The 16810-nt window shown below is 43.4% G+C and overlaps 1 protein-coding gene across 2 annotated transcripts; it reads left to right on the top strand.

Annotated features, from left to right (window-relative positions):
- Positions 1–364: 364 nt before the first annotated feature.
- Positions 365–16482, top strand: LOC117015720 (putative BPIFA4P protein). Of its 2 annotated transcripts, none has more exons than XR_004421786.1 (9): positions 365–480; positions 5615–5795; positions 6889–7012; positions 8641–8745; positions 9630–9779; positions 11557–11635; positions 12281–12344; positions 13491–13570; positions 16259–16482. XR_004421786.1 is itself a non-coding variant. In XM_033094420.1 (9 exons), exons 2-8 carry the CDS (start codon positions 5629–5631, stop codon positions 13529–13531), a joined length of 651 nt encoding a protein of 216 aa, XP_032950311.1. In that variant the 5' UTR covers positions 365–480; positions 5615–5628; the 3' UTR covers positions 13532–13570; positions 16259–16482. The 2 variants fall into 2 exon arrangements, 1 of the variants encoding a protein (XP_032950311.1); XM_033094420.1 differs by having other exon boundaries at positions 5615–5716.
- Positions 16483–16810: the final 328 nt, after the last annotated feature.

Below are 16810 nucleotides of genomic sequence, written 5' to 3'. Positions count from 1 at the left end.
CTGCCTCACCTCCACTCAGAGCAGACTGAGGGGCTTCCTCTCTTACAGGCCCCGGGTCCACCTCACTCATGGTATAGATGAGGAAACCGAATCAGAACAGGGCAGGGAGTGAATGAAAGACAAGAACACAGTCTCCTGACTCACTCAGTGTTTTCCATGTTCTCTACACCTACGCATTTGGTGACATTTATAATGTACAGTTGGAAATATGTTTTTGACACATCCATCACATGGCTTAAGTGAGTTCCTACCTCCTTAATCCCCAGGGCTTTCTAAGCAGGAATGTTTGCTTTGAAATCATTGGATGTATATGGTGAGATGGGGCTTCCCATCAGTTTCCCACCTGTCCATCATTTAGTGCCACGTCTTCCCCAGTGATGAGATCACTCACCATATATGAAGTCTGACCCACTGCAAAGTCTATCAGGAATCAACTGACAGAGACCCAGAGCATCTCTACAGCACACTGAAGATATTCAGGTGAGCACAATGCAATGATCCTCTCCTTTTTATCAGATGCCAAATCAGACTAGAACTTTTCATAAATGTTACCAGTTACAAATTGGGATTGGTTCTAGCACAGAACATGAAATATAGTAGCTTCAATAATGATAAGAAGTCCGGAGGTAGACTGTTACAATGGTATGGGGCTCCTGCCAGCTCTTCCCTCTGCTACCCCTCGGTTGTGGCTTTTATCTTCATGCTAATAAAATAGCTGCTGAGCTCCAACCATCATGTCTGACATCCATTTGGAAAAAACAGGAGAGGAAAACAAAAGCTGAGTCAGCCCACTTTAAGGAACTTTTTTAGAAGCCCCAGCTTACAACTTCCATTTATATCTCATTGGCCATTCATGGTTGCAAGAAAAAAAAGGTTGGGGAAAACACTTCTTTGTTGGGCTCATTTCAGCTTTCAAAACTAAAAGGTATTGTAAAGAAAGTGGAAAGAATAGGCAAGTGCCCTCAGCTCTCCAAACTTCTATTTCCTGCTCTTTAAAATAAGTTTATCCGTATTTGTCTCAGAGGACAGGTCTGTTGCAAGGATTTAGTGTGGACCCCCAACACTCTGGGCATCCAAAGATGTATGCTGGCCTCCCTCTCCTCCTTCAGGCTCTGTTAGTCTGTGAATCTTGCACAGGCACTGTCAGAACCAGAAAGGGATGAAGAGAAGCATTAATTTACAAGTCCAAAATTAACTTCCATTTAGTAGCACTGGGATAAACAATTTTCAAAATGTTTGGTGAATCCTTATGGTAACTTTATTTATTGAGGTGCAGGGTAGGGAAAAAGTCAAAGATGGCAGAGTAGATAAATGTTGTTCTTGCTTCCTCCCATGACCTGCATTAAAATTACAACTAAATTATAGAACAATTAACCTAGAGAACCATCTGAAGTCTAGCTGAATAGAAGTCCTATAACTAAGAATATAAAGAAGAAGCCACATGGAGACTGGTTGGGGCAGAGACTCAAAACGGGTCAGCCCCACATCTGCATGTGGCAGTTGAGAATCAGGAAGGTTATCTCAGCTGCAGAGGTCTTCCCTGGAGACGTGAGGGACCCTAGCCCCACACCAGGCTTCCCAGCCCAGAGTACTGGCTCTGGGAAGAAGAGTCCCCACAACATCTGACTTTGAAAACCAGAGGGGGTTCTGACTGTCCAGGTGAGACAGAGGGCTTCAGGAAACCCAGACATCCTCTTAAAAGAGCCCACACACAGACTCACTCTCTCCCAGGCACTAACCCTGGACTCCAGCCTAGGAACAGTTACTTGGGTAGAGTCACAGATATACAGGAAGAGACTGAGCTGTGTGGCTTCAAGATGAGGACTGGGGGGACATTTACCATTTTCCCTGTGTCAAATCCTCCTCCCGTGCAGCCAGGCACCATCTTTCTTGTGTTGAGCTCTTGCCCACACAGCCAAATCTGAATCTTCATTGGCCTGGTGAGCTCCACTCTCTCCACTGTGGTGACTCCCTGAGACCCCATCTCACCCAACTCTCCTACTGCAGGAGGCTCTATCAGAGGCTGAGCCGTATGGGAGCCAGCAGGTGGCAGCAGGCCTTGGGGTGCCCTGGGCTTTCTGCAGAGCTACCCCCGCCTGGTACTGGTGGCAGCTATCCTCAGGGCATGTGGCCTCTCCCATGAGCCTCCAGGTTCAGCACAGGGAGCGACCAACCACAAATTACTTTGTAACTCCTACCAGGCAGTCTCTGGCAGGTCACAGGCAGACTCTGGCAGGTCAAAGTGATGAAAAGCAAGGACCTACAACCAAGATTACCCAGCAAGGTTATCATTTAAAATTGAAGGATAGATAAAATGCTTCCCAGACAAGAAACAGCTACAGAAGTTCATCACCACCAAATGTTGGTGGTATTACAAAAAATGTTACAAGGACTTCTTTACGAAGAAGAAGAGGTGGGGGTAGAAAATATAAATATGACTAATAAAATGGCAACAACTATGTAACTATCAAGAATCACTTTAAGTGGAAATGTATTAAATGCTCCAGTCAAAAGATAGGGTGGCTGAATGAATAAGAAAAGAAGACATTTACATATGCTGCCTATAAGAGACTCACTTCAGATTGAAAGGAAGACACAGACTGAAAGTAAAGGGATGGAAAATATATTTCATGTGAATAGAAACAAAAGAAAGGCTGGGATAGCAATACTTATATCAGGCAAAATAAAAGAAAGGCTATAATAAGAGACAAAGAGGGATATTACATAATGATAAAAGCATCAATCCAACAAGAGGATATGACCCTTGTAAACGTTTATGCACCCAACATAGGAGCACCTAAATATATAGAGCAAATGTTGACCCACATAAAAGGGAGAGATCGACAGTAATACAATCATCGTAGGGGACTTTAACACCCCATTGGCACCAATGGACAGATCTTGCAGGCAGAAAATCAACAAGGAAACACTAGCCTTAAATGACATGCTAGACCCGATGGATTTAATTGATATTGAGGTGCTGGGTAAAGTATACACAACTTAAAGGCAGGATAGCTGGGTTCTGGCCACTAACTATGGGTGGCCTCAGGAAAAATATAACCCTGCTCGGAGCCTCAGTTTCCCATCTGTAAAATGGAATTGAGGTGGATAGGAATAAGTCCAGGTGTGTCCTTTGTTTTTCCCTTGCCCCAAACTCCTTCAGCTCCATAGAAAATCTCTCAGAGTGGCCCTGAAACTGACTCTACTTACCTGGGATCCCCACAGTTATTGTCCCAAGATGCTGAACGTTTCAGGCCTCCTCATCCTCTGTGGGCTGCTTGCCCTGTTTTCTGCTCAATACTTGAATATTTGAATCCCCTGTGAGTCTGTTATAGTGTACACTCTAATTTCTTGATTTTCAGTCTATTCGTCTTTTTATTTCAGCATATCCTGTAATTTTTTTTGGATGCTGGACATCATGCTGAAAAATTGTAGAGGCTCTGAATGATGTTATCTTGTTTCAAAGAGAAAGGAAGATAGTAGAAAGATAGAGTATACGTGGATTGCTTTGATCCTGCTGAGGCTTAGATTTATGTTTTATAAGGGTGGAACTATTTGGGTTTTTCTCTTACTCCTCAGGGGTTGGGGGGAGCCTTTATTTCTAGGGTACAACCCTCTCTCCTACTGCACACTTTTCTGTGTCTTCACTGAAAGTCCAGTGTCTACCAACAGGCTTGAACTCCAACCAGTGTTTCCCCAGCACCACAGTGTAGGAGCTGAAATCTCTGCTTAGGTTTCTCATTTTTCTGCTATTTTCTGTTGGATGTCTTAGAGTCTAATGATTCTGACACCAACTACAATGTGTGTGGATTTTCCCCCACAGCACCAAGTAATTCTGATACCAGCTGGGTGTCCTAAAATTCAACTCAGTTCTGACACCACCTATCAAGAGATAGCCTCAGATCCCACAGATTAAGGGTTCAGTCTTATAAGGCTGCCCTCAACTTCAGGTGCCAATCTCAAGTCCAGGTGTTTACCTGTGCTTCTGATAGACTGATTGTAAATTAGAGGTTCCAACGACCCCCTCCTTGGGTTTAATTAATTTGTTAGAACTCAGAGAAACATTTTATTTAACTAGATTACCTGTTTATTGTAAAAAGATATAACTCAGGAACAGCCAGATGGAAAAGATGTGTAAAGCAAGGTATGTGGGAAGGAGCAGGACCTTCCATGTTCTCTCTGGGTGAGCCATTCTCCCTGAATCTCCTCGTGGCCATCAGCTCTCTGGAAGCTCCCTGAACCCTGTTCTCGTAGGTTTTTATGGGGGTTTCATTACATAGGCATGATTGATTAAACCATTGGCCATTGGTGATTGAGTTCAACCTTCAATCCCTCTCCCTCCCTGGAGGTGGGGGTGGGGCATTGAAAGCTCCAATCCTCTAATCACCTGGTGATTACAATACTAAACCAAATGGCTTCCTTTACATGGTATTGGTGACTAGGGTCTGGACTTAGAGTCTCCTCTGAATCTGTCAGTTCCTCTAAAGAGGGGATTGCATCCTACCAGCATCTATCTATTAGTCTCAGGTCCCAATAAGAGCCATTTGCACTGCCATTTAGCTGAAGCCCACGAAGTCCCACCAATATGTACATGCATGTCCTTGACCCATCAGGGAGTGTGAGGTGAATGTCAAGGTCCCGAGGACAAATTCCAGTCCAGGGAGGGCACTACATAAGCAGAAAGTTCCAACTCCAAACCACCGCACACTAGGCCACAGTCTTCACATCCTCCAGACTAGCCCTTTTCCCTCAGCCTCAGGGACATGTCCCTGCTGCTGGGCCTAGTCTCTCCCACCAACTCAGGAAGATAAGTTCTTTGCATCACCAAATGAGAATCATCATAGTCATAAAACTCATCAGTCAAATGGCAAACATTCACGGAGCACTTCCAGTGTGTGAGGTGCTATGCTCAGTGCTTACAAAAAGGCTGAGAGAAATGTATGAGCATGTATTATCCACGTTTTCCAGATGAGGAAACTGAGGTTTCAAGAGTCTGTGTTGCAGAAGCATTTGAGATCTTGCTCTTAGGCATATGTCATCAGTTTGGCTCAAATATATTTTTATGAAAAAAAGAATCTGTGTTGCCCAAGTTATGCAGCAAGTAGGTGGCAGAGCTGGGGATTCCATTTTAGGCCTATCTGTCTCTGAAGCCAGTGCACATCACCACCAATGCCTGCCTGTAAAATGAGAATAATATATCCTTCATACAATGTCATGTGGTGAGGCAACCTGCCCTAAATCCCTCAGTCCCACACCTGGTAAGAGGTAGAGGGCTTCAGAGACATTTCTTGTAACAAAGACATTATACAGCCTCTTGTAGGGGCAGCGAGCAGCTGTGCTGGGAAAGCTGCATCCCTGCAGGAAAAGTTGTATGTCTAGCTCTCTTGGGCATAAATATAAGTTGTGTAGCTTTGGGAAGTTGACTTCATCTCTTGGGCCTTCCATTTCTTGCACTATACTATGAGGAAAATTATGTCTCCTCTCTGAGCTCAACAGCCCCATCTGTAAAATGGGTCCACATGAGTTTTGTGTGTCTGCTCCAGACCCAAGCTCTGGGGAAACCCTCTCAGAGAATGACTCCACAACCAACCCTCTTTGCCCTTCTCTCCCACAGGTACCTGACCCAAGATGCTGAAGGTCTCTGGCCTCTTCATTCTCCTCTGTGGGCTGCTTGGCTCATCCGTTGCTGAACTGTCCCTTTCCGACGTGGTCGGCGGTGAGACTGTCCTGATGTGGGTCATGCTAGCCTTGTCAGACCTATAGGCCTCTCCTAGAAGTCCAGGCCAAGAGCTAAAGTCAGTTAAGTTCTAATTAGCAGTGCCTGGGACCCAGTTAACACCATTAATGGTTAGCTGTTCTGATTATTACATGTTTAATCTGCTTTCCCCAATATTCCTGTCTCTTTCCTGTCTCCTTACCCTGCTGCATCTACTAAGACCCACCATCCAAGAACCCAGCCCTACGTGGGCTGGTCCCTGCCCACCTCTCCTACTACCCCACACTCACTCACTCCCCTCCTACCACAGTGGCCTCCTCAATGCATTAGGCACACCCCAGAACCTTTGCACGTGCTGTTCTTTCTGCCTAAAACCATTTTTCCCTATCTACAGGGCTCCCTCCCTTCCTTGAGGTCTCTGCTAAGATTTCATACTTGCAGAAAGACCTTCCTTGAACTCCCTGCATAAATTAGCACCCTCATCCAGTACTCTCAATTCCTCACTCTGCCTTTTCTTTTTCCCTCACAGGCAGCAATAGCATTGAGCAGAAGGTACCAATGTGGCTGCAGTGGTTAAAATATTAAAATTTCTTTCTGTGCTTCTTGGGAATAGCCTCTGTTCAGAGGTTCCCCCTCATCACCCCAACCATTCCAGCCTCACCCCCAGAACTCCAGCCTCCTCACTAACCAAAATCTAAAGAGTTAATACCTGGCATAGCCTGGGAGCCCCTGAACCAGTCTACAGAAATAAGGCTGATGTCCTTTTTGATTGGTTGATGCCCGAGCTGGCTGCTAAAGATTTTGAAATCAGCCCCTTCACAGCTCTTACTTGCACCTGACTCCTGCGTCTCCCTTTATTCACTGCTTTATAATCTCTCTTTCCTCAGCCCCACTAGAATGCCAGCTCCATGAAGGCAGAGAGTTCTGCTTGTTCTCACTGGTGCAGCTCTATCCCCTGGTATGACTCTGGCACATAGTAGGCCCCTATAAATACTTGCTAAATAATTGTGTCTAGAATTTGGCCTGGCACCAAGCAGGCCAGAAAGACTAGATGAATGAAGAGTAAGGGCCACATGTGGGACGTGCTTAGAGGTCAGGCTGTGTCCAAGAATTTTTGACATCTAAATGTATAACTGGGTTTTGGGGCCCATGTTTTTCAACTTTGACCCAAGAACTCCAAGAAATACACATGTTAACCGAAGGGATGCTAATGGACTTCAGAGATTCAGTGGAGAACTTCATCAACATGCCAATAAATGAACTGATAATTGACATCCCGCTTAGCCCTAAAGACATGTGAGTGCTATCTGATCACTACCCCCCAGGTCCAGCCTGTCCTGGTTTGTTGGTTTTTTAGAGCTCTCCCCACATTTCCTGACTCTGCAGAGGCCCTTCCCTCAGCTAACAGTCCTTCCAGCGTGAATGGCCTGAGATCCATGGTTGGGAGAAAATCTAATGGGGGGTGGAGGTAAGGGGTAAGGGGGTGGAGGAGCCGAGGAAGCACTGAAAACAAGGGTTCAGTCCTTCGCTCTGGGCAGAGGATGGCTGCTCAGCAGTTGTACGAGCACCACCAGCCTCTTCCCCTCTCTGTGCTTCAGTTTCTGCCCCTGTGAAACAGGGGATTATAGCATCTACCCGCATCGGACTGTTGTGAGTATTCAATGAAATAAGTAAAGTGCTTGCACAGCTCCCTGCCCTCAGGAAGCCCCCATCAACCGTAACAAGGACAACCTTGACAACAATAATGTGGCATTTATAATAATTGATGCTACCTGACCACCAGAGTACAGAAGACTCATCCAAAACTCAATTGCTGATTCCCACCCCAACTTGGTCCTTCCCCAGCCCAGCTCATCTTGGCTAATGACAGCTCCACCCATCCAATTGCTCTGGCCAAAAATCTCGCCATTGTCCTTGGTTTCTCTCTTCCTCTCACACCACGTCTAGCCTGTTGGCAAGCCCTGTCAGCAATGCTTTCAAAACACACCCGTGCATCTAGTCATTTTCCCCACCTCCCCTGGCGGAGCCACTATCTCCCCTCCTTCGCTTACTTTCCCAGATACCCCTGCTTCCACTTCAAGACCCCTCCTCCTCCATTCTGTTCCACCAGTATCCAGAAGAATCTTTCTAAATAGGACAGACTCTGTAACTCCCTTGCCCAAACCCTCCATTTGCTCTCAGAACAAAACCCAAATTCCTTACCACTGGCCTGCAAGGTTCCATGTGATCTGGCCCTGACTATCTATTTCATCTCTTCTCCTACTATTCTCCCCTCATCCACTGCCCACCAGGCACACTGTTCTGTTCCTCAAACATGCCAACCAAGTTTCAGCCTCAGGGCCTTTGCACTTACTCTGTCGTCTGCCTGGCTCTTTCTTCCCCTGGCTGTCTTCATGACTTGTACCCTCACTTTATTCATGACTCTGTCCAAATGTCATCTATGAGAAGCCTTCCTTGACTACCCTGTCTAAAATTTCCACTCTTCCCAATGTCACTCTGTATCACTTGATCTTTCAGGGGCTTTTCTTCACAACACCTATCACCTGACACATTCGATACGTATTCATTTACTGGATTTATCATTTTACACATATGCACACTTTCCAAGCATGTGCTATCTATGTCTTTAAGTCTTTTACTTATTATTTATTCACTCATTTATTCCAGTCTGCTTACTGCTGGCCAAAGGGTTGGACATGATCATTCTGAGATGCATTAAGGCAAGAGCTTCTTTTTACTCAGAGCAGTATTCCCAGTGCTTATAACACATAGTAGCTGTGCAATAGATTACATGATTAATGAGTGAGTAACCATCTTTGCGTACATTCAGCTTCTGCTCTGCAGGGGACCTGTCTTTGCACAAAGCAGGGTCCACCTGCAGCTGGGGCCACAATCTTTCCCTGATGTTCTGTTTCTTTTCCCAGGGTACAGGTGAAAGACTTTCAAATCCTTCCAGTCTCCCTTAAGAAATATCCTGATGACACGAAGGCTGATTTAAACGTACCATTCAGATTTTCAGTAGTTCTGAAGTAAGTAACAGCTGCAGTTTCATTCACAGTTCTATCCACTTTTGCACAGGTATGAGGAGATGTGGGAAGCAGCCATAACTAAAAGGTATCCAACACAATTTCAGCAAGACTCATGTGGCTGGAATAAAGTGCCAACCCTCTCTGGGCCTGGGTTACCCTATGTGTAGAATCAGGAGCCTGCAGAATACTTGAATGCTTCCAACCTCTAGGGAAAGTGGTGGTGGTGGTGGGGGGGGTTCTTTCCCTGCTTTATCTAGAGAGCCCTCACCTTCATTTATTTCGATTTAATGAGCCCACTCAGCTCTGATTGAATATAACTTAAGACAAGAACACAGAATCTACTGTAGACTCCAACCCTCCTTGGCACCATTGCCTAGAGACTCCTAGAGATTGCACACTCCTAGAGATGTGTTTGTTCTGCACGATGTATTTTCAGAGAGGGCAGGCATTCTTCAGTACATCATAGCCTTCACCTCGCCTATGAATCTAACCCCAGATCTACTTCATTCATTTCCATCTCAGACCTGGCCCTAAAGGCAGTGGAGATTGAGACCTCTAGAAGAGTACTTTCCAAGGTCACAGTTTCTGTTTTGATTAGCTGCCACACTTAGAATCAACTATCCCCTGAGCCAGAGGTAGTGGGAATCAGTCATATACCCTGAATGCAGACCTATATGGCTTAGCCACTAGTTGGATGCACGACTTGGAAGAAGCCATTCCCATTCTGTCATCTTGAATCACCTCTTTTGAAAAATGAGGAAATGATTTTAAGGGTAATTTTGAGGGTCTTATGCAAATATGGTAAACGCTCATTCTAGAAGCAAATGGGGGTGTAGTAAGCTCTGGGGTTCTTTCCCACCAGCCTTAACTCTTTCTTCCCACAGTCTCCCAGGTTTTGATCCCCTCACATTTCACATGGGGATGGATGTGAAAATCGAGCTTTATTTGGAAAAGAATAAAGATGGCAACTACCAACTTAACTTTTCGCATTGCAGTTTCGTACCTGAATCTCTATGGATCCAGCTTGAAAGCTCGTGAGTTCCCCATCTTCCTCTCTCTGGGTGCGGCTGGTTATGATGAAGCCCACAATGAGGCTTCACCTGAAAGATGTCACCAGCAAAACAATATGTTCTAAAATTAGCCTTTTGTGTATACTGGGATGTGTATCTTATAAATAGAACTTTGTGTTAACTTAAAATTTTGTGTATTATAAAAATAATAACTTCATTGACATGAAAAGAGGTTCACTGAACAGTACTGAGGACAAAGAAAGCAAGATCACTTGATTATTGGTTGACATTTAGGTTATTTCTGAGATTTTTGCTATTATAAATACTCTTAAACCTTTTTGGTACCGGAAGTTTTTCCCAAAATAGAATTATTTCCTTGTTGTGGATTCCTAAAATTATTGAAAAAGTATAAACAGTTTTACAACTTTTAAATTTTAAGGCATATGATTATTTTAAGGCATTCCAAATCACTTACCAAACAGTTCGCCAGTAGAACTGAGCTACGTGACATGATGCTGGCAGGCGACGGTCAGTTTCATCCCATACCCAAGCAGTACCATTTATTCTCATTTTCACAACTTTTCCGTAGGTAGAGAATTCCACAGATGCCATTCTTTTCTCTCTCTCTCTCTCTCTCTCTCTCTCTCTCTCTCTCTCTCTCTCTCTCTCTCCTTTTCTCTTTCTTTCTTATTACCAGTAGAACAAGGATGTCATCATTTCTTTATTAGCCTGTGACATTTCCTCTTCAGAAGTTTGCCCTTTTTTAACTAGAGTTTTAGTGTTTTCTTCCAAATTTACAATCTTTTTTTTTTACAATCTTCTTTTGTAAGATTTTTTTTTTTAAAACTTTAGGCTGATTAACTGAATCCAATGGTCATCACCAATCTATTTTATACCTGTCTTTTTTATTCATGAATTATTTATTTTGATTCATCTCTCAATTGCTCACCATTTCTAGAAAGATCAGGGTGTGGAATCTTTTCTGAGCCCTTACAGGTCTGATTATGTCCTGCTATCGTGTTCAAACATAAGTGAGAACCTGGCCAGATATGGCATCCTTGACTTAGTCATCTGCCCCTAGGAAAACTCTGTGAATATGGCTCCCGTGTCTTCTGATATGTTGAAGAAAACAAGTCCTTCCTTTGTGGGAAATCTGGGACCTCAGGCTGGAAGTGGTAGATCAACTGATTTATATGAAAGCTTTTTATAGAATAAAAACAATTTGCCTGGGAATTAGACAGATTAACCCCCATCTATAAGGATTGGGGACTGAGTTAGGAACACAAAGACACCTTTAAACTGCTATTTCCTGATTCTTTCTCATCTCCCCCAACTGAAGAGTGACATTATACTGTTCCTTCCAAGAAGACATGACCATCTGGCTGAGGAGATAAGTTCTATTGGAGCATTAGGTAATCAGAGAAACGGAAAAGCGTATGAAAGAGAGAAGTCAGAGTTGGCTAGAAAAGTCAGGGAAAGATTTCTGGAGGAAGACAGTTGGTTGGACCTCAAAGGGTGGTAGAAGCCAAAGAAGTCATTCCAAGAAAGAGAAACAAAATAGACACAGAATGGGGGCTGAGAGGGAACAGGATGAGGGCAAGGTGATTTAAATGGAAGGATTAATTTAAAGGAGCTATAAGAGGTTGATCAGAGCAGAAGGGCAAGGCTGGGTCATAGAGCATTGTGGAAACAGAGTGAACTCTAAGAAATTTGGGGTCAATTGAGCAAAGAAGTGATGTGAAGAAAGGAGAGTTTGGGACAAATTAGTTTATTCAACAAACCTTTTTCATTTTTCATTTAGAGGCCTGGCCACAAAATTGATTACGGAAAACAGGCAGAGAAAATTGAAAATCCTGATAGCCAATAAGTTGGGAGCTTTTGTAAGTATACAAACCCAGATTACTTCATTTTCTTGAGTCTTAAGTCAGAGCTTGGTGGGATGGTTCTTCTTAATTAAACCGGAAGGAAATCTTTCAAGGAGGCAAGTTAGGGAGTGAGGAAATGTCATTTATTAAGCTCCCATTTGTAACCATACACTGGTGAAGTGCTTCACAGACGTTATTTAATTCTTCAAGTGAAAATCAGCATTTGTGAGATCAGTGCTGAGTTAGTAAGCCTCTCCAAGACTCAGCTTCTTTATCTGTAAAATAAGTATAAGTTATCATAAAATTAACAGTTAACACTCATTAAGCACACAGGCACTGTGCTAAGTATCTTACATGAATTTTCTTATCCTCCAAACAATCTCATACTCCAGGTAACAATAGTATCTCCATTTTCCAATGTTATTTTTTTTTCCAGATTTAAGAAAAAATTCCAGGAAGGGTCAGTGACTTACCCAAGTCACATTGTTGGCAATGGCTCAGCTGACATGTGACCCCAGGGCAGTCTGACCCCAAAACCCCTCCACCTGGTTGTTCCCTAGAATGGATTGGCTTAAGAGAACTTGCCTTAATCACCCCATCCAGGCTTCATTGGGAGAGTCCTCCTCTTGACTCTTGCATATATATTTTTTTGTCTTTCAGATGTGTAACTTTGTTAATTCATGGCTCAGAGACCTGCATCCACGAATTGCAAATTCACTGATTAGTAAGTGCTGGAGGTGGGAAGAGACAGGAACTCTAGGAGAAAGTCCAGACGACTCCTTCACCCTTTGATTGCATTACTTCTCCCAGACCAAAAATCCCTTCCCTCCCTGCTGAGGAAGAATGGTCCCTAACAATAACAATCCTAATAAACTCAGCTCCCATTTACTGATGGGGTCCTGTGCACCAAGCCCAGGGTTAAACACTGTCTACACTAGCCATTAAAGCTCCACCACTAACTAAGTACATGCCAGTTTCAATTCTATTCTGGTCCTTAAAAACCTAGAGAAGCTGAGATATAAATGGAAGCTTCCCTGTAGTAGAAAACTGCCCAATACCTTCTTTACCCTCCTCCTAAATTGTATAATGTTGCATTAGGAGCACAAAATTGGCTTGGTTTTGGCCCAGACAAAAACTGTCTCTTTCACTGTTCTCTACCACCAAGCACCCAAAGTTTCCAAGTCTGCCAGAACCCAAAGCAATGAATGCAAGATTGAATCTTGGCCACTCAGGCCCCCAGCAGGAATCTGAAAACCAATAGAATTTCTGGGTTGAAGGGACTCTTGTTTCATTTACTGAAGTTTCACTAGTTCTATCAAATGCTAGATACTAGAGTTTCTAAAATTCCTTTAAATGACTCTCCCAGCGAGCAATTTTCTGCTCACACACCTCCACTGACAGGAAGCTCGCTGCTTATGATATGGGAAGCTTGAGGCAGTTCATCTAGATGAGTCTTGAAGCTCCCAAAGCTCGGTTCCCAGCCTTACTCAAAGTAAATGGGAGTTGGGTAGCTTGACCAACACATTTGCTCTGCCAATGTTGCCCCACCACTTTGGAGAGTTGGCATGGCATGGAGACTCTGGCTGTTATAATGCAACTTCCTCACTGTCCCATTTCAACGTATAGCTCTTAAGTGATTAGCTTGGGAGGGAGTAGTTCTTCCCAATTTAAGGGTGAAGAAGCCAGGACCCAGAACTATCACTGAAGTGATCGGAGACAGCCAATGACAAAGCAGAGCCTTCAGGCCAGCCTCTTCTCTCCAAACCTTTAGCTCGTTCCCCAACCCCCTCAATTGGAGCAGGGAAAACTCCTTTGGTCTCTCTGATCCTCCTTCATTACCATGGTCTAAGGGATCTGTTTTGCATTCTAGAAGAGATTCTACAATTAGACAAATTACAAGTCACCGCCTAAATATCCTCAAGGTGAAGGAGCCACGTCAGTACCAATCCGGTGAGAGACCAGAGCATATTTCCATTCCTTAGTGATGGCACTTAGCCTTTAGGATCATTATAAATGTGTCACTCACTCATTCACTCATTTAAATTTCAGTGAAGCATCTACAATGTGCTAGGTTCTAGGGAGACAGCCATGAGCAACACAAAAACTCTGCTTTACAATGAGCCAGGAACTAAGCACACAGTCAACTAAATTCCATAAGGTGGTGGGTGTTATAAAAATAACAAAATAGGAGGATCCGAGAGAGAGAAACTGGGGTGGCGCAGGGAGGGAGGCATCAAATTAAGAGGGTATAAGCAGGCAGGGGCTCTTTGAGGAGGAGACATTTCAGCTGAGTCCTGAATGATAAGGCAGAAGTTGTGCCAAGACCCAAGAAAAAAAAATCACAAACAGGAGAATGAGCATGTGCAAAAGTCCTGAGGCAGGGATGAGCTCTCCTTTTCAAAGCAAAGAAAGGAGGGCAATATGGTTAGAGTATGGAAGGGGCTCAATTGTAAGAGGTACCTTTACAAGGGTGATATCTGGTGAAGAAAAGGACAGGGGATTCTGTGAAAGGAGATGCTATTATTCATTTTTCAGGTATTTATTTGCAACTATTCTTTGCTAAATACTCTGCTCAAGTGTGACCATCTCAGGTCTCTCCAAAAAGGCACATCCGCCACTCTCTTCCCTGCTTCATTTGTCTTCACAGCATTCATTACTACCTGACTGCCTTGTTTCTTTTCCTCTTACTAGAGTGCAGATGTCAGGAAGACAAGGCCTTTATCTCATTCCCTGTTTTATCCCAGTTGCCACAATTACAAAGATGAATCACACCTGGCCCCTGACCACAAGAGCCCCCAGCCTAGTAAGTGATAGGACAAATAAATAGGTAATTTTACATGAGGTCGGACAATTAAGTTCGTGAACTCATCCTAGACAAAGTGCTACATACCTCATTGCTGAATACCACTACGGTCACCTTCGAAGTACTCCCTTTGGGAAGCTATGCACTGAAGCCAGTGCCTAGTCCACCCTTCAAAACAATTTTGGAACTCTTTTTCTGGAATGGCTATCAGAGCTATCCTGGTATTACCTTTGATATCCTGAATGTCATCCAAATGTCTTCCTTTCAATATTTCCTTTATCTTTGGGTAAAGAAAGAAGTCACTGGGGGCCAGACCAGGTGAGTAGGAAGGGTGTTCCAATACAGTTATTTGTCAACTGGCTAAAAACTCCCTCGCAGACAGTGCTGTGTGAGCTGATGCAAGAGCCATGAATTGTTGGTGAAAAATTCAGGTCATCTAACATTTTCACGCAGCCTTTTCAGCACTTCCAAATAGTAAACTTGGTGAACTGTTTGTCCAGTTGGTACAAATTCATAATGAATAATCCCTCTGATATCGAAAATGGTTAGCAACATTGTTGCAACAAGTTCACGAATTTAATTGTCTACCTCATCTGCATGGAGGTGCTTTGGTTGAGGTTCTGTGGAAGTAGAGAGGCAGGACTCAGCAGCCCTGACAGGGGACTTCCAGGAGGGCTTCAAAGAAGAGGCAAGATTTAAACTGGATGTTGAAGAATGATTAAGAGTTTCTTTGTCATAGAATGCATTAAAAGCAGAGGATGAGGCACACGCAAATAAACAAGAGTGGGAAAGAACCTAGCCTTCTGGACAATGGGGAGAAGCTCTGTATGACTGTTCATAGGCTTCACGGGAGATGGAGGCGTCCTCCTTTGAAGGGTAGGGATGAGTTTGCAGTGAACTGTACACAGGATTTCTGAGAACAAGGTTGCGTGTGATGGACTGAGCCACCAGGAAGGTACAGTCCATGACAGAGAACATAAAAAAAAATTGAGTGGCCAACATTGTAATTGAATCTATATCCTTGGGTTGATGAGTTATGTAATACTCTAAATCAATGCTATCCAATAGACATATCGCATGAAACGCACATGTGATTTTCAGTTTTCTAGTAAAGACAATTTTAAAGGGAAAAAAAGCAGATTATTTTGAGTAATATATTTTACTTACCCAATATATCCAAAATATCATGTCAACATGTAATCAATATAAACATTATTAATGAAATATTTTACATCCTATTTTTTTTGTACTAAGTCTTTGGTGTCTGGTGTGTATTTTATACATACTGCGCACTTTAGTTTGGACTAGCTTCATTTCAAGTGCTCAGTATTCACAAGTAGCTAGGGGTTGCCATATTGGATAGCACAGCTCTAACAAAGCTAATTTACTGCTATGTGCAAAATCTTGAAAGATCTAGAGCTTCTCATTTTATTCCCACTAATACATCTATGCTGCCATCGATCACAGAATTCCCACGACATGTTTGATTCAGCCTAGAAAGTGTTTTATAAATGTAAATGAGTTGCCAATATTAAAGTAAGAAATATGTATTTTGATCAACCAGGGCATCTGGCAATATTTTGCATCCCTGTGTTATGAAGTAGTTCAAGATGAGGAGGAAGATCCATCTTAATTGATGAGAGGGAGTCCAGAAATTGTTATCCAGGGATAGGCGGTGGATGGGTGTACAGGGAAGAACATGGTTCAGCACCCTGGATAGTGGACAGCAATACCAGTGTGATGTACAATGCAGAGAATGAAAAGGTGCTCTGCTCTGGCTTACTGCCTCCTTAGCAAGGGGTGAAGTTCACTAATATCTTGATTATCTCACACAGAATCAGGTCCTGCTTGCTGATCTCCTCTCTGGAATGTCCTCCACACTCCAGGCCATCACCTATGTAGATGTTCATGTTGATTATTCAGCTGCTGCCTAGAATTTCCTTACCCACCCTGGTCCCAAATATCCCCTATTTCTCTGGGTATGGAGGCTGTAAATCACCAGAATCCATGTGCTGATTCCCCATAATCTTCCCACAATAAATTTTGTGATTCTCTGAACTGTGGACTGTCCTGCTTCCATAGCTCCATGTGGGCAGAGGCAAAAATAGCCAAAGAGAGTGGTGAGTCTGGTCAGGATGATGAAAGTTTGGAAGGTGGGGTAGGATGCTTGGATTAATTTCGCCTTTAAAATACCTGAACACTCTGGCCTAGATTTTACCAAAAGCTGAGGAAAAGGCTTCCTGTCTTGTCTGAGGTGTTTTCTTTTTTTTTTCTTTTTCTTTCTTTTTTTTTTTTTAATTTATTGGGGTGACAATTGTTAGTAAAATTACATAGATTTCAGGTGTACAACTCTGTATTACATCATCTATAAATCCCATTGTGTGTTC

This window comes from Rhinolophus ferrumequinum, chromosome 23 (assembly GCF_004115265.2).
Source record: "Rhinolophus ferrumequinum isolate MPI-CBG mRhiFer1 chromosome 23, mRhiFer1_v1.p, whole genome shotgun sequence".
NCBI lineage: Eukaryota > Metazoa > Chordata > Mammalia > Chiroptera > Rhinolophidae > Rhinolophus > Rhinolophus ferrumequinum.
The sequence above is the reverse complement of the archived record's forward strand: the minus strand, read 5'-3'. Positions and strand labels throughout refer to the sequence as shown.